The sequence below is a fragment of the Ranitomeya variabilis genome, chromosome 3 (assembly GCF_051348905.1).
Source record: "Ranitomeya variabilis isolate aRanVar5 chromosome 3, aRanVar5.hap1, whole genome shotgun sequence".
Taxonomy (NCBI): Eukaryota; Metazoa; Chordata; class Amphibia; order Anura; family Dendrobatidae; genus Ranitomeya; species Ranitomeya variabilis.
In genome coordinates this window covers 541,042,279-541,067,564 of record NC_135234.1, presented here as the reverse complement: position 1 = coordinate 541,067,564, position 25,286 = coordinate 541,042,279, and the positions used below count along the sequence as shown (strand labels likewise).

At 42.7% G+C, this 25,286-nt stretch overlaps 1 protein-coding gene across 4 annotated transcripts in view; it reads left to right on the top strand.

The window, feature by feature from the left end:
• NALCN (sodium leak channel, non-selective) overlaps positions 1 to 25,286 on the top strand; it is a 930,735-nt gene that overhangs the window by 492,083 nt on the left and 413,366 nt on the right. For all 4 annotated transcript variants that reach the window (XM_077297076.1, XM_077297075.1, XM_077297074.1 and 1 more), the window contains one exon: positions 19,243 to 19,380. In XM_077297076.1, the coding sequence (XP_077153191.1) occupies positions 19,243 to 19,380 (138 nt within the window). The remainder of the gene's footprint in view (positions 1 to 19,242; positions 19,381 to 25,286) is intronic.

Below are 25,286 nucleotides of genomic sequence, written 5' to 3'. Positions count from 1 at the left end.
AGCTTGCACTCTACAGTAGAGATAGAGAAAGGACCCCTTTGATTATTAGAGCTTACTCTCTACGCAAGAGAGGACACTGTTGATAATAATCTTTATTTTTAATAATCTTTATTTTTATATAGCGCTAACATATTCCTCAGCGCTTTTACAGTTTTGCACACATTATCATCGCTGTCCCCGATGGGGCTCACAATCTAAATTCCCTATCAGTATGTCTTTGGAATGTGGGAGGACACCGGAGAACCCAGAGGAAACCCACGCAAACACGGGGATAACATACAAACTCCATGCAGATGTTGTCCTTGATGGGATTTTAACCCAGGACTCCAACGCTGCAAGGCTGCAGTGCTAACCACTGAGCCACCATGCTGTTGATCATAAGAACTTCCATTCTACCGAAGAGAGGACCCTACTGACCAATAGAGTTTACTGTAGAGAGAGTGGACCCTGCTGATCATAAGACTTTACTCTCTAAATCGCATTGTGTTGTCCTGATGGATGCGCCCTGGGAGCCTCCTCCCTGCGCGATGCCCCTCTATGTCACTGTCACTACTGACAGCGGCATCAGAGGAGTTAAATGCACTCGATAGGTGCTAGCATACAGCTGACACCCATACCCGATTGCCACTCCGCTCAACGTGAGGCCGCGTGATCGGTGTGTCGTACTAATACTCCTTCCCGCAGAGCAGTACTAGTACGGCGCATGTTGAGAAGGGGTTAAAGAGTGCTATTCCACAATCAAAGGAACTAGCATATGTTTATACATCATAAAATAAAGGCAGAACAGATATTCCAGAATAAGGATTCATATAGCAACAAAGGTAGAATTCTCTGCTTTCCAAGAGTCACATGCTTCTGTTTCCAAAGCTATTTTATACATAGAGAGACAAGTCAAAGAGTATCATGAAATGAGTAAAAAAGATAATACAATTGTGTGTGTAACACAACAAACCAAAACCAACAAGTCAGAACATATAACCATCAGTCTAGCATTGTGGTAGTAGTATAAAAGTTTATGAAGATGCTGTGCTTCCTTGCCATTAATTAATTACATTTTGCACTGTATTTGAAATTTCTTCAATGCAAAGCTAATTGGAGTCATGACAAATAGGTTACAAATTCAATTTGTATTAGCTAAGTACTTAATAATAAAGCCTTAAAGACTAATTGTTACAGAGACACTATTGATACTGTCACGGAGATACAAGGAGGGCGAGAGCTAATAACCCGGGCCCCTGCAATTTCCCTCAGACTAGGGTAACCCTGTCTGACCCTCTACCTGAAGTTTACACTGAAGGTGTGCATGTTCAGGCCTCCACCCTCACCCTGATTCCTGATTCAGCCCTAGACTGAACACCACCGCCCACCACCCAGTGAATGCAATAGACCAATACCCACAATTATAACAAACAAGGATAAAGGAAAATATACACCACGCCGCAGTCAATCAGGAATACACTATAAAGGTGCAGGGCAAAATAAATACAAATATAGGAAGGAGAAAATAAGACAAAGGAAAATACACCACCAGCAACGATTCTCCAACAACCAGCTCTCCACTCCGGACCGAGATAACTACGGATAAGACAGAAGCTATAATCGGCGACGCCCAAAGATCAGGAGAACCATTTAAAGGAAATGGGCATGGCCCAGCTTCCAATCCGAGGATCAGATAAATTAACCCCGGAGCAGCCAGACGAAAACTAGCCGCTGCCAATGAGTAAACCGTGGTAAAACGCGGAATTACCGCTGTCTGTCAGACGACCTGGTCTGAACAGTGTCCGACATGACAGTACCCCGCCTTCTACGAGGGACCCCAGTGCCCTCACGGCTTATAGGACCCGGCTTGTCCGGATGGCGACGATGAAAACACCTGACCAGCCTATCCGCATGAATGTCTGAGGCTGGTACCCAGGACCTCTCCTCAGGCCCATAACCACGCCAGTGTACCAAATATTGTAAAGTGCGGCGCACCACACGAGAGTCAACCACCCTGGAGACTTCAAATTCAAGGTTACCATCCACCAAGACTGGAGGTGGCATAGGCGCCGCGACCACAGAACCCACCACCTTCTTAAGAAGAGACCTGTGGAACACGTTGTGTATTTTATACACCGTAGGGAGCTCCAGTCGGTACGCTACTGGGTTAATGACGGCGGGGACCCTAAATGGACCAATAAACCGTGGACCCAATTTAAGGGATGGTATCTTGAGTCTTATGTTTTTTGTGGATAACCACACCCAGTCATCCACACTCAGGTCCGGACCTGGCACACGCCTACTGTCAGCCACACGTTTGTACCTAGCACCCACACTCAACAGGCGCTGTTTCACTCTCCTCCAGACTGATGACAATTGTGTTCCTAACTGGTCTTCCTCCGGAACGCCGGAAGAGCCTCTCTGACTCAACGTACAAAACTGAGGATGTAGCCCGTAAACACAAAAAAATGGAGACTCCCCAGATGACTCCTGGCGGTGATTATTGATGGCAAACTCAGCCAAAGGAAGAAAGGTAGACCACTCCTCCTGGTTATCAGAGACAAAGCAGCGCAAGCACTGCTCCAAATTTTGGTTCATACGCTTGGTCTGACCATTTGACTGGGGATGAAACGCAGACGAATGAGACAACTTGATCCCCAGCCGTGAGCAAAATGCTTTCCAAAATTTTGATACAAACTGAGTACCCCTATCTGACACGATGTCAGACGGAACTCCATGAAGCCTGACCACCTCCTGCACAAACACCTGAGCAAGAGTCTTAGTGTTAGGTAAAGAAGGCAAAGACACAAAGTGCGACATTTTTGAAAACTGATCCACGATCACCAAAATGACCATGTTCCCAGCTGAGGGAGGCAAATCCGTGATGAAATCTATGGAGATTTCCGTCCATGGCTTACTAGGTACCTCCAGAGGAAGTTGTGTGCCAACAGGACGGGAGCGGGGCATCTTCGCCCTAGCGCACGTGGTACAAGCTGACACATATGAGACCACATCCTGTCGGATTTTGGGCCACCAAAACCGACGTGACACCAACTCCAAAGTACCTCTAACCCCTGGGTGGCCAGCCATGACAGTATCATGATGCTCCGCCAACACCTTTAGGCGGAGATGAAGAGGTACAAAAGATTTGTTGATGGGAAGCTCAGATGGTACCTCCTCCTGAGCCTCGGCAATCTCAGCCTCAACCTCGGTAGTGAGGGCTGAAACCACAACACCCTTTTGGAGAATGGGTACTGGGTCTTCCCGAGGTTCTCCCCCCTGAAAACACCTGGACAGAGCATCCGCCTTAGTGTTTTTAGACCCTGGTCTGTAAGTGACAACAAAGTTGAACCGCGTGAAAAACAATGCCCAGCGAGCCTGCCTGGGAGACAGACGCTTGGCAGACTCCAAATACAGCAGATTCTTATGGTCGGTAATAACAGTGACCTGATGTACCGACCCCTCCAAGAAGTGTCGCCATTCCTCAAAGGCCAACTTAATAGCCAACAACTCCCTGTTGCCGATATCGTAGTTACGTTCAGCGGACGACAGTTTTTTAGAGAAATAGGCGCACGGACGCAAACCACTCAAGGATGAGCCTTGAGATAGTACCGCCCCCACACCAACCTCAGACACATCGACTTCCACGACAAAGGGTTTAGATACGTCTGGCTGCACAAGAATGGGGGCTGAAACAAAACTGTTCTTGAGAAATTCAAATGCGCCAACAGCCACCTCAGGCCAAACGGAGAAATTGGTACCCTTTTTAGTCATGTCAGCGGTTTAGCAATGATAGAAAAATCCTTGATAAACTTCCTATAGTAGTTAGAAAACCCAAGGAACCGCTGAAGTGCTTTCAGGTTATCAGGACGTTCCCAATGCAGCACCGCTTGCACCTTAGCGGCATCCATTTTAAAACCAGAAGCAGACACAATATAACCCAAGAACGGCAACTCTTGAGCAAAAAATGCACATTTCTCAAGTTTAGCATACAGCTTATTCTCTCTGAGAAGCTGTAACACCTGCCTGACATGATCTAAATGAGCATCACGGTCGCAAGAATATATGAGGATGTCATCTAGGTACACGATAACGAATTTCCCCAAAACATGCGAGAACACATCATTGATGAAATGTTGGAACACTGCAGGTGCGTTAGTTAACCCAAAAGGCATCACCAAATTTTCAAAATGACCCTCAGGGGTATTAAAAGCCGTCTTCCACTCATCACCTTGACAGACTCTTATGAGGTTGTACGCCCCCCGAGGTCAAGCTTGGTAAACCACTTAGCACCTGCCACCTGGTTGAACAAGTCAGGTATCAGTGGCATAGGGTATGGATCACGAACCATAATCTGGTTCAACTCCCTGAAATCCAAACACGGGCGTAATCCGCCATCTTTCTTCTTCACGAAGAAGAACCCTGCTGCCACCGGTGACGATGACGGCCTGATGTGCCCTTTGCTCAAACTTTCAGAAATGTAATCCTTGAGCGCTTGTCTCTCCGGACCGGAGATGTTGAACATCCTTGCTTTAGGCAACTTGGCCCCTGGTTTAAACCTGATAGAACAGTCATAGGAGCGGTGTGGCGGCAACTCTGAACAACCCTTCTCAGAGAACACATCCGCATAATCCTGAAGTGACTCAGGAACGCTTGAAGTCACAGCGGACACACATGTGGCCAGGCAATTCTCCTGACAGAAATCACTCCACTGGATTATGTGCTGAGTTTTCCAGTCAATTACCGGGTTGTGTGTAGACAACCATGGAAAACCCAGAACCAATTGTGCCGGAAGACTCTTGAGCACCTTACATGTGACCTGCTCGAAATGAAGAACCCCAATGTGGAGTTTAACCTCAGCCACGAACTCAGTAATCTCCCCCTGTGGAAGAGGAGCAGAATTGATGGTGACCACACGGATAGGATGAGGCAGTTTTTCAATCTTAAAACCAGCAGTGCGCCCAAACTCCTCATCAATGAGATTTGTGGCGGAACCACTATCCACAAAAATAGTGATTGGTATCTGCCAGCGACAACAACTTTGGCAGGGAGCATGCACTGAGAAATCATCATGGAGGATATACATAAGCTCAGATTGGACTTCTCCACCCCCTCTGAGCTCAGAAGTTTTCGGCCGTTGCGTTTTTCTTTAACAGCAGAGGACAGATATTAATAAAATGACCAGTTTTACTGCAGAAAAAACAGGCTCCCTGCTTCCTAAGTACAGGGGTACGATTCTTAACATGTGACACCCCTGCGATTTGCATAGATTCCGTGGGCTCACCTGCAGCAACCTAATGTGAACCTAAACCTTCACCCACAGGCGACGTCTCATGATTCCCCTGACGCAAACGGCGATCAATGCGGACAACAAGACTCATAGCGGAATCTAGTGAAGCAGGAGTCTCGTACATCAGGAGGGCTTTTTTAACCCTGTTAGAAACTCCATGAATAAAGTGACTCCGCAATGCTGGCTCATTCCACTGAGTGTCAACCGCCCAGCGGCGAAATTCAGAACAGTAGTCCTCTGCAACACGCTCCCCCTTGCAAATAGTGCGTAACTTAGATTCTGCTAGAGCCATTCTGTCTGGATCGTCGTAAATGTGTCCTAGAGCAGAAAAGAAACCCTCCACTGAGTTAAATGCAGCAGAATCAGACGGCAACGAAAATGCCCATGCTTGGGGATCCCCGCTTAATAATGACAACACCAGGCCCACACGTTGAGCCTCATTACCAGAGGAGATCGGGCGCATACGGAAATACAGTTTGCAAGCTTCACGAAAAGAAACAAATTTACTGCGTTCCCCAGCAAATTTTTCAGGCAAAGGAAACTTGGGCTCATTAACTCCTCCTGTCGCTCCAGCCTGTATATTAGATACTGCTAGTCCCTGTTGCTGCACTGCTCCCCTCAACTCAGTGACCTGTAGGGACAGCGCCTCCAACTGGCGGGTTATGGAAGTCATGGGATCCATGACAAAACACAGAGAAGAAAAAAAAAAAAAAGGAACCCCCCTTTTTTTTTTTGTTTTGTTAGGCCGATTATAATGTCACGGGGATACAAGGAGGGTGAGAGCTAATAACCCGGGCCCCTGCAATTTCCCTCCGACTAGGGTAACCCTGTCTGACCCTCTACCTGAAGTTTACACTGAAGGTGTGCATGTTCAGGCCTCCACCCTCACCCTGACTCCTGATTCAGCCCTAGACTGAACACCACCGCCCACCACCCAGTGAATGCAATAGACCAATACCCACAATTATAACAAACAAGGATAAAGGAAAATATACACCACGCCGCAGTCAATCAGGAATACACTATAAAGGTGCAGGGCAAAATAAATACAAATATAGGAAGGAGAAAATAAGACAAAGGAAAATACACCACCAGCAACGATTCTCCAACAACCAGCTCTCCACTCCGGACCGAGATAACTACGGATAAGACAGAAGCTATAATCGGCGACGCCCAAAGATCAGGAGAACCATTTAAAGGAAATGGGCATGGCCCAGCTTCCAATCCGAGGATCAGATAAATTAACCCCGGAGCAGCCAGACGAAAACTAGCCGCCGCCAATGAGCAAACAGTGGTCAAACGCGGAATTACCGCTGTCTGTCAGACGACCTGGTCTGAACAGTGTCCGACATGACAGATACTGAGTATGTAGTTAACACCTTGCAATTCCAATTTACCAATGTTTCATGAAAGAAGTTTCCTTTTCAGTACTTTGTTTTAATTTTTTGGCCTTTGTTTTTATTTTAATTTAAGAAGATTTCACAGAAAAACACTCCAGCATCCATAAAGAAGTATCAAATTTGATATATGTTTATTGAATTTTTTTTGTTAAAAACCATAATCAAGAAGATGCACATCCTGAAAAATGGAGTTAAATCTCTAACATATATGGGATCAAAAATTATTCTTATACATAACTAGCAAAGTATCCTATTATCCTGATATTTTCAGAAGCTTGCTGAACCTTGTCTTGCATACACTCAGCTGTAATTTATTAAAGGTTTTGGTAAATGTATTGGGAATATGATTGTGTTTTTATTAGGGCCAACCTGGTCATGTAGATTCTAAAGGCCGCATGTCAGGGTGGACACACAAACCCAGGTTTGTGGGCATAGCAGGTTTGAAGACACAGGGAACAAAAATGACATAAACAACAGGCTATCCTGGATGGCAGAAAAACAAGCCAGCCTCTGGAAGCAACAGAATCAGGAGGGCATATGAAAAAGAAAATGGCAGGTCTGAAGAAGTACTTAGATGTAGGTTGTACAATCCACAGCACATTGTAGCGTAATGTGAACAGACTATAATAAGACAGCTTACTGCTTAGCAAATTATGGTCACGTAAGCAGTAGATGCTAGTTGAAGAATCCACAGCAGATTTCAAAATAATGTGTGTATAATCTTTTAACAGTCCATAATGCTTACAGCAAACAATGTGTTAACTAGCAAGTCTTCTCTGAAGCAGAAGGTGCAAATTGTAGAAATCACAGTCTGAGTAGATGACAGCAACAGAAGAAACTGCATAGTAGCAAATTCTAATGGAACTGCAACTAAACACTTTCCAGTCTCAATACTGAAGTGCAGAGGTATGTCAAAGTGGGCCTGAAAAGACAATTAGAGGAGGAAGAAGAAGAAAGAACTACATGGTGATATGCACGCCCATAAATATATATAAAAATACATTATTCAATTATTTTTAGCAAAAACTGAAACTGAACCTGTCAAAAGTTGATCTCCTTGTGTTTCCTCCCTCTACTAACCCACCGATATCCGACATTGCCATTTCCATGTGTGGTTCTAATATTACTCCCCAGCAACATGCCCACTGTCTTGGGGTCATACTTGATTCAGAGTTTTCATTCACCCCCCCACATCCGATCACTGGCTCGCTCTTGTTATCTGCACCTTAAAAACATTTCTAGAATTCGACCCTTTCTTACTTTTGACTCTGCAAAAACTCTTATTGTTTCTCTTATTCATTATCGTCTGGACTATTGCAACTCTCTACTAATCGGTCTCCCTCTTACCAAACTCTCCCCTCTCCAATCTGTCTTGAATGCTGCAGCCAAGATCATATTCTTCACCAATCGTTACCCTGATGCCTATACCTTATGCTAGTCATTACACTGGTTACCCATCCACTCCAGAATTCTGTATAAACTTATTACCTTCACCCACAAAGTACTGCATGGCTCAGCACCACCTTACATCTCCTCCTTCGTCTCAATCTACCACCCTACCCACACCCTCCGTTCTGCTAATGACCTGAGTTTAACATCCTCAATCAGAACCTCCCACTCCCGTCTCCAGGACTTTTCACGTGCTGTGTCAATTTTTTGGAATGCTCTACCCAGGTTAATTCGATTAATCCCCAATACCCACAGTTTTAATCGTGCCCTAAAAATGCATTTCTTCAGACTGGCCTACTGCCTCAATACATTAATCTAGCTATCCCTGTGTTGCCCATTCACATTTTTTACCATAACGAGGTTCCTCGTATCATGTTCTCACATGCTGTATGTATTAAATAGGCCTCTGTGTCTGTAGTTGCATACTTAGACTTATAACCGTTTCATGTAGCATTACATGAACACCCGATTTCTTATAATATGGCTGGTCCGAACAATGAAAGCAATTGTTACCATCCACCTTTCGTGTCTCCCCTATTTCCTCATAGATTGTAAGTTGCGAGCAGGGCCCTTATTCCTCTTGGTATCTGTTTTGATCTATGGGTTTATTGTTATGCTGTAATGTCTATTGTCTGTACAAGTCCCCTCTAAAATGTAAAGTGCTGCGGAATATGTTGGCGCTATAGAAATAAAATAATTACCGTATATTACCGAATATAAGCCGAGATTTTCAGCCCATTTTTTGGGCTGAAAGTCCCCCTCTCGGGTTATACTCCAGTCATACCCAGGGGTCGGCAGGGGAGGGGGAGCGGGGACTGTCTAATTATACTCACCTACTCCTGGTGCGGTCCCTGCAGGTCCTTGGCTGCCCGGCACCCCAGCTTCTTCCTGTACTGAGCGGCCACATGGTACCGCTTATTACAGTAATGAATATGCGGCTCCACCTCCCATAGGGGTGGAGCCGCATATTCATTACTGTAATGAGCGGTAATGGTGACTGCTCAGTACAGGGAGAAGCTGCTGCACCGGGGAAGCAGGGACTGCACAGCGCCAGGAGCAGGTGAGTATATGGGGAGGGGAGCACTGCTTGTTATTCACCTGCTCCTCGTTCCGGCGCCACTCCGTCTTCAGAATCTTCTGCAGTAACACTCAGGTCAGAGGGCACGATGACGTGGTTAGTGTGTGCCCTCTGCCTGATTGTCAGTGCAGAAGACGCTGAAGATGGAGTGGCGCAGGAATGAAGTCAGGTGAATATTGAAAGTGTTCTTGGGCCTGAGCGACGGAGAGGTGAGTATGTGATTTTTTTTTATCGCAGCAACAGCAAATGGGGGAAGTGTCTGTATGGAGCATCTTATGGGGCCATAATCAAGGTTTGTGCAGCACTATATGGGGCAAGTATCTGTATGGGGCCATAATCAACGTTTGTGCAGCACTATATGGGGCAAGTGTCTATATGGGGTCATAATCAATGTTTGTGCAGCACTATATAGGGCAAGTGTCTGTAAGGGGCCATAATCAACGTTTGTGCAGCACTATATGGGGCAAGTGTCTGTATGGGGCCATAATCAATGTTTGTGCAGCACTATATGGGGCAAGTGTCTGTATGGGGCCATAATCAACGTTTGTGCAGCACTATCTGGGGCAAGTGTCTGTATGGAGCATCTTATGGGGCCATAATCAACGTTTGTGCAGCATTATATGGGGCAAATATCTTTATGGAGCATCTTATGGGGCCATAATTAGCGTTTGTGCAGCATTGTATGGGCCAAATGTCTGTATGGAGTATCTTATGGGGCCATAACGTTTGTGCAGCACTATATGGGGCAAGTATCTTTATGGAGCATCTTATGGGGCCTTAATCAAGGTTTGTGCAGCACTATATGGGGCAAATATCTTTATGGAGCATCTTATGGGGCCATAATCAACATTTGTTCAGGATTATATGGGGCATATTTTAATATGGAGCATCTTATGGGGCCATCATAAACTTTATGGAGCATTATATGGGGCTCCTGATTCAATACGGATATTCAAAAACACTTAACCTACTGATGTCTCAATTAATTTTACTTTTATTGGTATCTATTTTTACTTTTGACATTTACCGGTAGCTGCTGCATTTCCCACCCTAGGCTTATACTCGAGTCATTAAGTTTTCCCAGTTTTTTGTGGCAAAATTTAGGGGGGTCGGCTTATACTCGAGTATATACGGTATTATTATTATTAGCAAAACTGCACTAAGAAGTGCAAGAGGAGAACCTATAATACTTATATATTAATAGGTGCCACAAAATGATTTCCCCAACACATTTGTTAAAATAAATGTGGCCAACAGTTTAAAATGCTCTTTTAGTGATCTTTTAGTGCAATTTCTAGTGTCAACCTAATTCATAGGGGTCCTATGATGACTACATCTATTAGCTAAGGCCGTGAATAGAGATGAGCGAATTTGCTCGGGTTGCCTCTTATTCGGCAAGCTATAGCACTTGCCAAATAAGCTGAAGAGGGAACCCGGCTTCCTGGATCGCACCTGCCGATCAGCTGATCAGCGCCGCAGCTGCATGTGTTGCGGCTGTGTGACAGTCAAGACACATGCATGGAGAGCCTGTTTGTTAGGCTCTCCATGCATGTGTCGTGACTGTCACACAGCCACGACACATGCAGCTGTGGCACCAATCAGCTGATCGGCCGGCACGATCCAGGAAGCTGGGTTCCTCTTCAGCTTATTCGGCAAGCGCTATAGCTTGCCGAATAAGAGGCAACCAGAGCAAATTCTCTCCTCTCTATCCATGAACACCATATAAGGCCTGATTCATCAGGATGTTTATGCAAATGTGTAAAACACTTTGAAATGTTGAAACATTTTTGCACTATTTGAAATTGAGCACAAATTTTGAGATTTTTGAAGTTTTTACTGGCCAGCTATACCAAAATGGGTGGAGTTATGTGAGACAGGGTGCAGTGAAACCCACCTAGAAAATTCATCAAAATTTAAGAGTTAATTGCAGAAATGTACGGCAATAACTTTGCTGGCAGAGATGCATTTAGTTGTAAGATACACTTAATTAATCTACTGTTAGAAAAAGAAAAAGTGATTTAATGTGTTTTGAAACATTAACCCCTTCACCCCCAAGGGTGGTTTGCACGTTAATGACCGGGCCAATTTTTACAATTCTGACCACTGTCCCTTTATGAGGCTATAACTCTGGAACGCTTTGACGGATCTTGGCGATTCTGACATTGTTTTCTCGTGACATATTGTACTTCATGTTAGTGGTAAAATTTATTCGATATAACTTGCATTTATTTGTGAAAAAAACGAATATTTGGCGAAAATTTTGAAAATTTCGCAATTTTCCAACTTTGAATTTTTATGCCCTTAAATCACAGACATATGTCACGCAAAATACTTAATAAGTAACATTTCCCACATGTCTACTTTACATCAGTACAATTTTGGAACCAAAATTTTTTTTTGTGACGGAGTTATAAGGGTTAAAAGTTGACCAGCAATTTCTCATTTTTACAACACCATTTTTTTTTAGGGACCACATCTCATTTGAAGTCATTTTGAGGGGTCTATATGATAGAAAATACTCAAGTGTGACACCATTCTAAAAACTGCACCCCTCAAGGTGCTCAAAACCACATTCAAGAAGTTTATTAACCCTTCAGGTGTTTCACAGGAATTTTTTGAATGTTTAAATAAAAATGAGCATTTAACTTTTTTTCACACACAATTTATTTCAGCTCCAATTTGTTTTATTTTACCAAGGGTAACAGGAGAAAATGGACCCCCAAAGTTGTTGTACAATTTGTCCTGAGTACGCTGATACCCCATATGTGAGGGTAAACCACTGTTTGGGCGTATGGCAGAGCTCGGAAGGAAAGGAGCGCCATTTGACTTTTCAATGCAAAATTGACTGGAATTGAGATGGGACGCCATGTTGCGTTTGGAGAGCCCCTGATGTGCCTAAACACTGAAACCCCCTACAAGTGACACCATTTTGGAAAGTAGACCCCCTAAGGAACTTATCTTGATGTGTGGTGAGCACTTTGACCCACCAAGTGCTTCACAGAAGTTTATAATGCAGAGCCGTAAAAATAAAAAATCATATTTTTTCACAAAAATGATCTTTTTGCCCCCAATTTTTTATTTTCCCAAGGGTAAGAGAAGAAATTGGACCCCAAAAAATGTTGTGCAATTTGTCCTGAGTACGATGATACCCCATATGTGGGTGTAAACCATTGTTTGGGCGCATGGCAGAGCTTGGAAGGGAAGGAGCGCCATTTGACTTTTCAATGCAAAATTGACTGGAATTGAGATGGGACGCCATGTTGCGTTTGGAGAGCCCCTGATGTGCCTAAACATTGAAACTCCCTACAAGTGACACCATTTTGGAAAGTAGACCCCCTAAGGAACTTATCTAGATGTGTGGTGAGCACTTTGACCCACCAAGTGCTTCACAGAAGTTTATAATGCAGAGCCGTAAAAATAAAAAATCATATTTTTTCACAAAAATGATCTTTTTGCCCCCAATTTTTTATTTTCCCAAGGGTAAGAGAAGAAATTGGACCCCAAAAAATGTTGTGCAATTTGTCCTGAGTACGCTGATACCCCATATGTGGGTGTAAACCATTGTTTGGGCGCATGGCAGAGCTTGGAAGGGAAGGAGCGCCATTTGACTTTTCAATGCAAAATTGACTGGAATTGAGATGGGACGCCATGTTGCGTTTGGAGAGCCCCTGATGTGCCTAAACACTGAAACCCCCTACAAGTGACACCATTTTGGAAAGTAGACCCCCTAAGGAACTTATCTTGATGTGTGGTGAGCACTTTGACCCACCAAGTGCTTCACAGAAGTTTATAATGCAGAGCCGTAAAAATAAAAAATCATATTTTTTCACAAAAATGATCTTTTCGCCCCCAATTTTTTATTTTCCCAAGGGTAAGAGAAGAAATTGGACCCCAAAAAATGTTGTGCAATTTGTCCTGAGTACGCTGATACCCCATATGTGGGTGTAAACCATTGTTTGGGCGCATGGCAGAGCTTGGAAGGGAAGGAGCGCCATTTGACTTTTCAATGCAAAATTGACTGGAATTGAGATGGGACGCCATGTTGCGTTTGGAGAGCCCCTGATGTGCCTAAACATTGAAACTCCCTACAAGTGACACCATTTTGGAAAGTAGACCCCCTAAGGAACTTATCTAGATGTGTTTTGAGAGCTTTGAACCCCCAAGTGTTTCACTACAGATTATAACGCAGAGCCGTGAAAATAATTTTTATTTTTTTTCTCAAAAATGATTTTTTAGCACCCAGCTTTGTATTTTTACAAGGGTAACAGAATAAATTGGACCCCAAAATTTGTTTTCCAATTTGTCCTGAGTACGCTGATACCCCATATGTGGGGGGGAACCACTGTTTGGGCGCATGACAGAGCTCGGAAGGGAAGGAGCGCTATTTGGAATGCAGACTTAAATGGATTGGTCAGCAGCCGTCACGTTGCATTTGCAGAGCCCCTGATGTACCCAAACAGTACAAACCCCCCACAAGTGACCCCATATTGGAAACTAGACCTCCCAAAGAACTTATCTAGATGTGTTTTGAGAACTTTGAACCCCCAAGTGTTTCACTAAAGTTTATAGCGCAAAGCCGTGAAAATAAAAATTCTTTTTTTTTTTCACAAAAATGATTTTTTAGCCCCCAGTTTTGTATTTTCACAAGGGTAACAGGATAAATTAGACCCCAAAAGTTGTTGTCCAATTTGTCCTGAGTACGCTGATACCCCATATGTGGGGGGGAACCACTGTTTGGGTGCATGACAGAGCTCGGAAGGGAAGGAGCGCCATTTGGAATGCAGCCTTAAATGGATTGGTCTGCAGGCGTCACGTTGCATTTGCAGAGCCCCTGATGTACCCAAACAGTACAAACCCCCCACAAGTGACCCCATATTGGAAACTAGACCTCCCAAGGAACTTATCTAGATGTGTTGTGAGAACTTTGAACCCCCAAGTGTTTCACTACAGTTTATAACGCAGAGCCGTGAAAATAAAACATCTTTTTTTTCCCACAAAAATGATTTTTAGCCCCCCAAATTTTTATTTTCCTAAGGATAACAAGAGAACTTGGACCCCAGAAGTTGTTGTTCAATTTGTCCCGAGTACGCTGATAACACATATGTTGGGGTAAACCCCTTTTTGGGCGCACGGGAGAGCTCGGAAGGGAAGGAGCACTGTTTTACTTTTTCAACGCAGAATTGGCTGGAATTGAGATTGGACGCCATGTCGCGCTTGTAGAGCCCCTGATGTGCCTGGACAGTGGAAACTCCCCAATTCTACCTGAAACCCTAACCCAAACACACCCCTAACCCTAATCCCAACGGTAACCCTAACCACACCCCTAGCCCTGACACACCCATAATTCTAATCCCAACCCTAATCCAAACGTAAATGTAATCCAAACCCTAACCCTAACTTTAGCCCCAACCCTAACTTTAGCCCCAACCCTAACTTTACCTCCAACCCTAGCCCTAACCCTAACCCTAACCCTACCCCTAACCCTAACCCTAAACGTGACTGAAATACGTGGCACTGAAATACGTGGCACTGAAATACGTGGCACTGAAATACGTGGCACTGAAATACGTGGCACTGAAATACGTGATACGTGGCACTTAAATACGTGGCACTGAAACACGTGGCACTGAAATACGTGATACGTGGCACTGAAATACGTGGCACTGAAATACGTGGCACTGAAATACGTGGCACTGAAATACGTGGCACTGAAATACGTGGCACTGAAATATGTGATACGTGGCACTGATACGTGGCACTGAAATACGTGGCACTGAAATACGTGGCACTGAAATACGTGGCACTGAAATACGTGATACGTGGCACTGAAATACGTGGCACTGAAATACGTGGCACTGAAATACGTGATACGTGGCACTTAAATACGTGGCACTGAAACACGTGGCACTGAAATACGTGATACGTGGCACTGAAATACGTGGCACTGAAATACGTGGCACTGAAATACGTGGCACTGAAATACGTGATACGTGGCACTGAAATACGTGGCACTGAAATACGTGGCACTGAAATACGTGGCACTGAAATACGTGGCACTGAAATACGTGGTACTAAAATATGTGGCACTGAAATACGTGATACGTGGCACTGAAATACGTGATACGTGGCACTGAAATATGTGATACGTGGCACTGAAATACGTGGCACTGAAACACGTGGCACTGAAATACGTGGCACTGAAATACGTGGCACTGAAATACGTGGCACTATGACTGTCAGAAAATGTTCATTAAACGGTTAGGGGTGAGGTTAGGGGTAGAGTTAGGGTTAGGGTTTGGATCCCTTTATCACCTTGATGGTGGTGGGTGGCTTTTCAGTGTGTTTAAATGCATGCGTTTTTAACGCAAACAAACGCATGTGCTTAAAAACGCAAGAAAATACTGCAGGTTGTATTTCTGAAAATGAACGCATGCAGAAAAAAAACGCATGCGTTTGAAAACGCGACCAAACGCGTACAAAAAAACCGCATGCGTTTTCAATGTTAAATATAGGGAAAAAACGCATGCGTTTTTTTGTGCAAAAAACGCTGCAGACAAAAACGCAAGTGTGAAACCAGCGACGCTTTTTATAGCAAAAAAGTTTTTGCGTCTCCACATTTTGAGACCTATAATTTTTCCACATTTTGCTCCACAGAGTCATGTGAGGTCTTGTTTTTTGCGGGACGAGTTGACGTTTTTATTGGTAACATTTTCGGACACGTGACCGTTTTTGATCGCTTTTTATTCCGATTTTTGTGAGGCAGAATGACCAAAAACCAGCTATTCATGAATTTCTTTTGGGGGAGGCGTTTATACCGTTCCGCGTTTGGTAAAATTGATAAAGCAGTTTTATTCTTCGGGTCAGTACGATTACAGCGATATCTCATTTATATCATTTTTTTATGTTTTGGCGCTTTTATACGATAAAAACTAAAATATAGAAAAAATAATTATTTTCGTATCGCTTTATTCTCAGGACTATAACTTTTTTATTTTTTTGCTGATAATGTTGTATGGCGGCTTGTTTTTTGCGGGACAAGATGACGTTTTCAGCGGTACCATGGATATTTATATCAGTCTTTTTGATCGCGTGTTATTCCACTTTTTGTTCGGCGGTATGGTAATAAAGCGTTGTTTTTTGCCTCGTTTTTTTTTTTTTTTTCTTACGGTGTTTACTGAAGGGGTTAACTAGTGGGGCAGTTTTATAGGTTGGGTCGTTACGGACGCGGCGATACTAAATATGTGTACTTTTATTGTTTTGTTTTTTTTATTTAGATAAAGAAATGTATTTATGGGAATAATATATTTTTTTTTTTTATTATTTATTTAGGTTTTTTTTTTTTTTTTTTTTTACACATGTGGAAAAATTTTTTTTTAACTTTTTTACTTTGTCCCAGGGGGGGGACATCACAGATCATTGATCTGGCAGTGTGCACAGCACTCTGCCAGATCGACGATCTGCTGTGCAGGGCTGCAGGCTTACCAAGTGTCTGCTCTGAGCAGACACTCGGTAAGCCACCTCCTTCCCTGCAGGACCCGGATGCCGCGGCCATCTTGGATCCGGGACCTGCAGCCAGGAAGGAGGTAGGAGACCCTCGCAGCAACGCGATCACATCGCGTTGCTCCGGGGGTCTCAGGGAAGCCCGCAGGGAGCCCCCTCCCTGCGCGATGCTTCCCTATACCGCCGGTACACTGCGATCATGTTTGATCGCGGTGTGCCGGGGGTTAATGTGCCGGGGGCGGTCCGTGACCGCTCCTGGCACATAGTGCCGGATGTCAGCTGCGATATGCAGCTGACACCCGGCCGCGATCGGCCGCGCTCCCCCCGTGAGCGCGGCCGATCGCGTATGACGTACTATCCCGTCGGCGGTCATACGGGCCCACCCCACCTCGACGGGATAGTACGTCAAATGTCGGGAAGGGGTTAAAATAAATGTATTTACAATAAAATAGAGCTAAAAAGAAATGGATTTCGTAAAAGTCGCACAATTACTATAATCACATGATGTTAAATACTCCATGTGCCTGCAAAATATATTTCATATGTGCTATATAGTAAGGGAGAAACAAGAATTAGCATTATTTCTTTTGCTTCAAGTTGTCTTCTTAAAGGGACTCTGTCACCTGAATTTGGAGGGAACAATTTTCAGCCATAGGGGCGGGGTTTTCGGGTGTTTGATTCACCCTTTCCTTACCCGCTGGCTGCATGCTGGCTGCAATATTGGATTGAAGTTCATTCTCTGTCCTCCATAGTACATGCCTGCACAAGGCAATCTTGCCTTACGCAGGCGTGTACTATGGAGGACAGAGAATGAACTTCAATCCAATATTGCAGCCAGCATGCAGCCAGCGGGTAAAGAAAGGGTGAATCAAACACCCGAAAACCCCTTGCGTTTTTTGCCGCTGCGTTTTAGCGCTAAAAAACGCATGCGTTTTTTTCTCTATACTTAACATTAAAAACGCATGCGTTTTGCCGCGTTTTGACAATGCATGCGGTTTTTTTATGCTTGCGTTTTGTTGCAGAAATGCAACCTGTAGTAATTTCTAGCTGCGTTTTTTTGCCACAAAAAAAGCATGCGTTTTTTCGTGGCAAAAAAAACGTATTGCTGTCTATGTAAACGCATGCATTTTTAAGCACATGCAGTTGTTTGCGTTAAAAACGCATGCGTTTTTATAGAAAAAAAACAAGAATACACACTTATAAGCCACCCCCCACCATCAAGGTGATAAAGGGATCCAAATTCTAACCCTAACACTAACCCTAATCCTACCCCTAACCCTACCCCTAACCCTAGGTATCCTAACCCTACCCCTAATCCTAACCCTACCCCTAACCCTACCCCTAACCCTAGGGATCCTAACCCTACCCCTAACCCTAACCCTAGGTATCCTAACCCTACCCCTAACCCTAGGGATCCTAACCCTAGGGATCCTAACCCTAACCCTACCCCTAACCCTAGGTATCCTAACCCTACCTCTAACCCTAGCTATTTCTATTTATAGTGGGTTTTCTTGTTGATTTTGATGATTGGCAGCTGTCACACACTTCTGAGCATGCATTTCAAAAACGCAAATGCAGGAAAAAACGCATTTAAACGCGGCAAAATGCTGCGGTTTTTTTTTCTTCATGCAAAAACGCATGCGTCTAAAAAACGCAGCGTTTGCACGCGTTTACATGCGTTTTTTCACCACATGCCTTTTTTTTTTTAAACGCTGCGTTTTTAAATGCAAATGTGAAACCAGCCTAACGCTGAAAATTGTTCCCTCCAAATTCAGGTGACAGAGTCCCTTTAAGTTGAGAGTGTCATAGACATTAATAGTAAAATAATTTTGTCAGTCTGTTCTATAGGTAAATTAATTCAGAATTTCCTAATTTCCATAATTTTCAAGGTTTCCTTTTCACAGCTGCTGGGTCTGTCAGTATGATGGTTGCCTTTCAGATTCGTTTTAGCATAAGCTGATGGAGGTTTACCTCTTAACTGAAAATGTGTGTTCTGGAAGATCACATAGTGTGAAGCACATACTGTAATCACTTTGAACTGCTTTCTGTTACTCTCCAGAATGTCTTAGGGCGGCTTGTCAAATTTCCCACCTCTGTGGTGAAAGCATTCTAAATGCTATCTTGTCATCTAACTTGGAAATAAATTCCAGCATCGTTATAAATGTCATAAAAAATATTTATGTGAAATTATAAACCGTTTATTAAAAATAGATGAAATTTGAACTATTTTATTGACATAAAATACTGTTTGCTTTGCATTGTATTATTATTTGTTTGAGATGTTATCATTATTTTGTTTTTGGTGATTCTTTTTATCCCATGTCATGCCCCGCGCTTCTAGCCCCTGCCCACAAAACACTCTGTATCAGTTTTGCTATGTGTATTGTGCTGTATTATATTTCTGTTGATTTTAATTGTGGGATGCCCCCAATGTCTTGCTTAATATTATTATACATTTGTGCATGTGTTGACAAACTTCCCATGATGCACTTGTTTCTCTTTTTCACAGCAATTGTCATATGTAGATTGTTCATTTTTCCTTGCAGGCATTCATGTCTATGTTTCAGATTTTGACACAGGAGGGATGGGTGGATGTGATGGATCAAACTCTTAATGCAGTAGGACATATGTGGGCTCCTGTTGTTGCTATCTACTTCATCCTTTATCATCTGTTTGCCACTTTGGTGAGTATTTTATATAACATAAATGTAACATTACAGAAATTAAAAGGATCTTGTGATCGCTAATGTAAAACAACTTCACACTTTTCGTTGCCTTGGCGTACTTGCTGATAACCTTAGGAATACGTTATTTAAATTATCGCCCAATGGAAAGGGTCATGTATTCATGTATGCAGATAGTCTCTTTTCACTTTCACTGCTTGCTCATCACTGTTGTAATTAAGCTGAAGACAAAACTTCAAGCCTCTAGGGTATGAATACTTGATTAGAAATCAGTGCAGCTATTTCCTAAAGTCAGGCTTAAACTGAACGCCAGGGGTTTGTTTCGCTGCTGCACTAATAAAGCCAAAATGCTATAAATAGATTAATTGAGGATTTGCAAAAAAAAATAAAAATCAAGATAGATTTGACATTTAATGCCCTCTCATAGACTTTCAGGAATGACCGTGGAAGCACAAGACTTTAGAAAGGGTCATTTAGTCATTTCTAGTGATGTTCCAGTTGTTTTTAATAGTATTCAATTTATGTGTTACATTCTGCAGTATCCAATATATTATACAACTATAATTATATTACACAGCTGTGACTAGATTATACAGCCATAACTATAGTTTCAGGATTTGACTCAGTAAAAGTAGTTAAGGCAGTTTCAACTACAGTGGTGTGAAAAAGTGTTTGCCCCTTCCTGATTTCCTATTTTTTTGCATGGTTGCAACACGTAAATGTTTCAGATCACCAAACAAATTTAAATATTAGACAAAGATAACACAAGTAAATACAAAATGCAGTTTTTAAATGAAGGTCTTTATTAGTAAAGGAAAAAGAAAGCCAAACCTATAGGGCCCTGTGTGAAAAGTGATTGCCCCTTAAACCTTATAACTGGTTGGGCCACCCTTAGCAACAATATGTGCAATCAAGCCTTTGCGATAACTGGCAATGAGTCTTCTACAACACTCTGGAGGAATTTTGGTCCACTCATCTTTGTACAATTGTTGTAATTCAGCCACATTGGCGGGTTTCTGAGCACCAACCACCTTTTTAAGGTCATGCAACAGAATCTCAATTGGATTAAAGTCAAGATTTTGACTAGGCCACTCCAAAGTCTTAATTTTTATGTTATATAATACAGTCATATGATGCTAGTAGATTCACTCAAAAAGAACCTGTCACTATGGTTTTGTAATGTAAAGTAAACACATAGCTGTAATGGCGTTGAATTACTGAATGCATTGATATCTTTGGTGAAGAAATCTGCTTTGTTGTTTTTCTGTAGTCAGCATTTGAAGTATTTTACTAATTAGGTCTTGTCTTCCCTGTCTGTGATTCCCTGGCCCCTCCGCTGCCTCCGGTCTTTGAATGACAGGTCACTGCTGAGATTTCGCATAGAAGAGCAGGGTATTCACTGATCCGAGGCTAGCGGAGGGGACGGGGATCTCAGACATTGAGGAGAAGACCCAGTGCACTGTTCAGCCCCTGTGCACTGAAATCTAATTAGCAGAAAACTTCAAGTGGTGATTAAAGAAGAACAACAAAACCGCTTTCTTCACCAAAGGTATCAATGTAATCAATATAAAAGCACCATTACAACCATGTCGTAACAATACAAAATCGTGCTGACAGGTTCTCTCTAAGAAATAATACAATAAGTCAGATCAGTCAGATTGTCTCAACTTAGAAGGGATTTATTGCTCAAAGAAATTAACTTTGTTTGAATGTTATGGTAGTCTGAATCTTGGCCCGTAATTCATTTTCCTCACTAAACCCCACCTAAAGGCCATTTCCCCCCTGTACTTTATTAATGGTTGCACAATTCTGACAAGTTCTGAAAGATAGCACATGTGTCATGCATTCCTATCTTGGAGCATGCATGGTACTTGCCCTACTATGAGTTACTAATTACTTAGTCTGTAATGAGTAGAGCTGGATCCTTTGCTGGGACTGGAATCTCTCTCCGGCACTTGCCTGCTGATCTGTATAGTCAAATTAAGTTTAGTTTCTTTACAATATAAGTCTACTTGCAACCATGCAGTCTTGAGCATGTCTTAATGTGCCCTAGCCATTAGCGGTTTAATAGGCATAAACCACCTCATCGCTTTGCGAAAACCACAATGGCAGATTTAGTGATTGTTACACATCTACCGACAGTACAATGCTCATCAGCTTTATAAAGTTCATAAAAAAGACAAAAAAAAGCAAAAGCACTTTCATTTGATGGTTATTAGTCTGTCTTTTAGTGGAAAATTACCTAATTTCCAGCTAAAGGTATGAATCATTCATTGGATAAGTATTTTATGTATCTTTCACCTTCAACATTTTCTACTCTGAGGCCAGGCACAGTTGATGTATTTTGATATATTGGCATGGTTTCACATGTATAGCAACCACCATGCCTCTCAGTCCTGAAAGGTTCATTGTAGATGAGAAGAAAGTAGCCGAATTGCTGGGGGCAATAAGATGGCAAACATTTATCAGAATAAATCCCACTTGACAGTAAGTAAGTAAGAATCACTGTACAGTCATGGACAAAAATGTTGAGAATGAAACAAATATTAATTTTTCCAAAGTCTACTGCTTCATTTTTTCTAATGGCAATTTGCATATACTCCTGAATGTCAGAGTGATCAGCTTAACAGCAATTACTGTACTTGCAAAGTCAATATTTGCCCAGAAAATTAACTTTAACCCCCAAAACACATTTCAACATCATTGCAGTCCTGCCTTAACCCCTTCACCCCCAAGGGTGGTTTGCACGTTATGGACCGGGCCAATTTTTACAATTCTGACCACTGTCCCTTTATGAGGTTATAACTCTGGAACGCTTCAACGGATCCTGGTGATTCTGACATTGTTTTCTCGTGACATATTGTACTTCATGATAGTGGTAAAATTTCTTTGATATTACCTGCGTTTATTTGTGAAAAAAATGGAAATTTGGCGAAAATTTTGAAAATTTCGCAATTTTCCAAATTTGAATTTTTATGCAATTAAATCACAGTGATATGTCACACAAAATACTTAATAAGTAACATTTCCCACATGTCTACTTTACATCAGCACCATTTTGGAAGCAAAATTTTTTTTTGTTAGGGAGTTATAAGGGTTAAAAGTTGACCAGCAATTTCTCATTTTTACAACACCATTTTTTTTTAGGGACCACATCTCATTTGAAGTCATTTTGAGGGGTCTATATGATAGAAAATACCCAAGTGTGACACCATTCTAAAAACTGCACCCCTCAAGGTGCTCAAAACCACATTCAAAAAGTTTATTAACCCTTCAGGTGTTTCACAGGAATTTTTGGAATGTTTAAATAAAAATGAACATTTAACTTTTTTTCACACAAAATTTACTTCAGCTCCAATTAGTTTTATTTTACCAAGGGTAACAGGAAAAAATGGACCCCAAAAGATGTTATACAATATGTCCTGAGTACGCCGATACTCCATATGTAGGGGTAAACCACTGTTTGGGCGCATGACAGAGCTCAGAAGCGAAGGAGCGCCATTTGACTTTTCAATGCAAAATTGACTGGAATTGAGATGGGACGCCATGTTGCGTTTGGAGAGCCACTGATGTGCCTAAACATTGAAACCCCCCACAAGTGACACCATTTTGGAAAGTAGACCCCCTAAGGAACTTATCTAGATGTGTGGTGAGCACTTTGACCCACCAAGTGCTTCACAGAAGTTTATAATGCAGAACCGTAAAAATAAAAAATCATATTTTTTCACAAAAATGATCTTTTCGCCCCCAATTTATTATTTTCCCAAGGGTAAGAGAAGAAATTGGACCCCAAAAGTTGTTGTACAATTTGTCCTGAGTACGCTGATACCCCATATGTGGGGGTAAACCACTGTTTGGGCGCATGGGAGAGCTCGGAAGGGAAGAAGCGCCGTTTGACTTTTCACTGCAAAATTGACAGGAATTGAGATGGGACGCCATGTTGCGTTTGGAGAGCCACTGATGTGCCTAAACATTGAAGCCCCCCCACAAGTGACACCATTTTGGAAAGTAGACCCCCTAAGGAACTTATCTAGAGCTGTGGTGAGCACTTTGACCCACCAAGTGCTTCACAGAAGTTTATAATGCAGAGCCGTAAAAATAAAACAAAATTTTTTTCCCACAAAAATTATTTTTTAGCCCCCAGTTTTGTATTTTTCCAAGGGTAACAGGAGAAATTGGACCCCAATAGTTGTTGTCCAATTTGTCCTGAGTATGCTGATACCCCATATGTGGGGGGGAACCACCGTTTGGGCGCATGGGAGGGCTCGGAAGGGATGGAGCGCCATTTGGAATGCAGACTTAGATGGAATGGTCTGCAGGCATCACATTGCGTTTGCAGAGCCCCTAATGTACCTAAACAGTAAAAACCCCCCACAAGTGACACCATTTTGGAAAGTAGACCCCCTAAGGAACTCATCTAGATGTGTTGTGAGAGCTTTGAACCCCCAAGTGTTTCACTACAGTTTATAACGCAGAGCCGTGCAAATAAAAAATATTTTTTTTCCACAAAAATTATTTTTTAGCCCCCAGTTTTGTATTTTTCCAAGGGTAACAGGAGAAATTGGACCCTATATATTGTTGTCCAATTTGTCCTGAGTACGCTGATACCTGATATCTGGGGGTGAACCACCGTTTGAGCGCATGGCAGAGCTCGGAAGGGAAGGATCATCATTTGCAATGCAGACTTAGATGGATTGGTCTACAGGCGTCACATTGCGTTTGCAGAGCCCCTAATGTACCTAAACAGTATAAACCCCCCACAAGTGACCCAATATTGGAAACTAGACCCCCCAAGGAACTTATCTAGTTGTGTTGTGAGAACTTTGAACCCCCAAGCGTTTCACTACAGTTTAGAACGCAGAGCCGTGAAGATAAAAAAAATAAAAAATTTCCCCAAAAAATTATTTTTTAGCCCCCAGTTTTGTATTTTCCCAATGGTAACAGGAGAAATTGGACCCCAAAAGTTGTTGTCCAATTTGTCTTGAGTACGCTGATACCCCATATGTGGGGGGGAACCACCGTTTGGGCGCATGGGAGGGCTCGGAAAGTAAGGAGCGCCATTTGGAATGCAGACTTAGATGGAATGGTCTGCAGGCGTCACATTGCGTTTGCAGAGCCCCTAATGTACCTAAACAGTAAAACCCCCCACAAGTGACACCATTTTGGAAAGTAGAACCCCTAAGGAACTCATCTAGATGTGTTGTGAGAGCTTTGAACCCCCAAGTGTTTCACTACAGTTTATAACGCAGATCCATGCAAATAAAAAAAAATTTTTTTTCCACAAAAATTATTTTTTAGCACCTAGTTTTGTATTTTCCCAAGGGTAACAGGAGAAATTGGACCCCAAAAGTTGTTCTCCAATGTGTTCCGAGTACGCTGATACCCCATATGTTGGGGTAAACCCCTGTTTGGGCGCACGGGAGAGCTTGGAAGGGAAGAAGCACTGTTTTACTTTTTCAACGCAGAATTGGCTGGAATTGAAATCGGACGCCATGTCACGTTTGGAGAGCCCCTGATGTGCCTAAACAGTGGAAACCCCCCAATTATAACTGAAACCCTAATCCAAACACACCCCTAACCCTAATCCCAACGGTAACCCTAACCACACCTCTAACCCAGACACACCCCTAACCCTAATCCCAACCCTAATCCCAACCGTAAATGTAATCCAAACCCTAACCCTAACTTTAGCCCCAACTCTAGCCCTAACCCTAACCCTAGCCCTAACCCTAATGGGAAAATGGAAATAAATACATTTTTTACATTTTTTTAATTTTTCCCTAACTAAGCGGGTGATGAAGGGGGGTTTGATTTACTTTTATAGCGGGTTATTTAGCGGATTTTTATGATTGGCAGCCATCACACATGAAAGACGCTTTTTATTGCAAATAATATTTTTTGCGTTA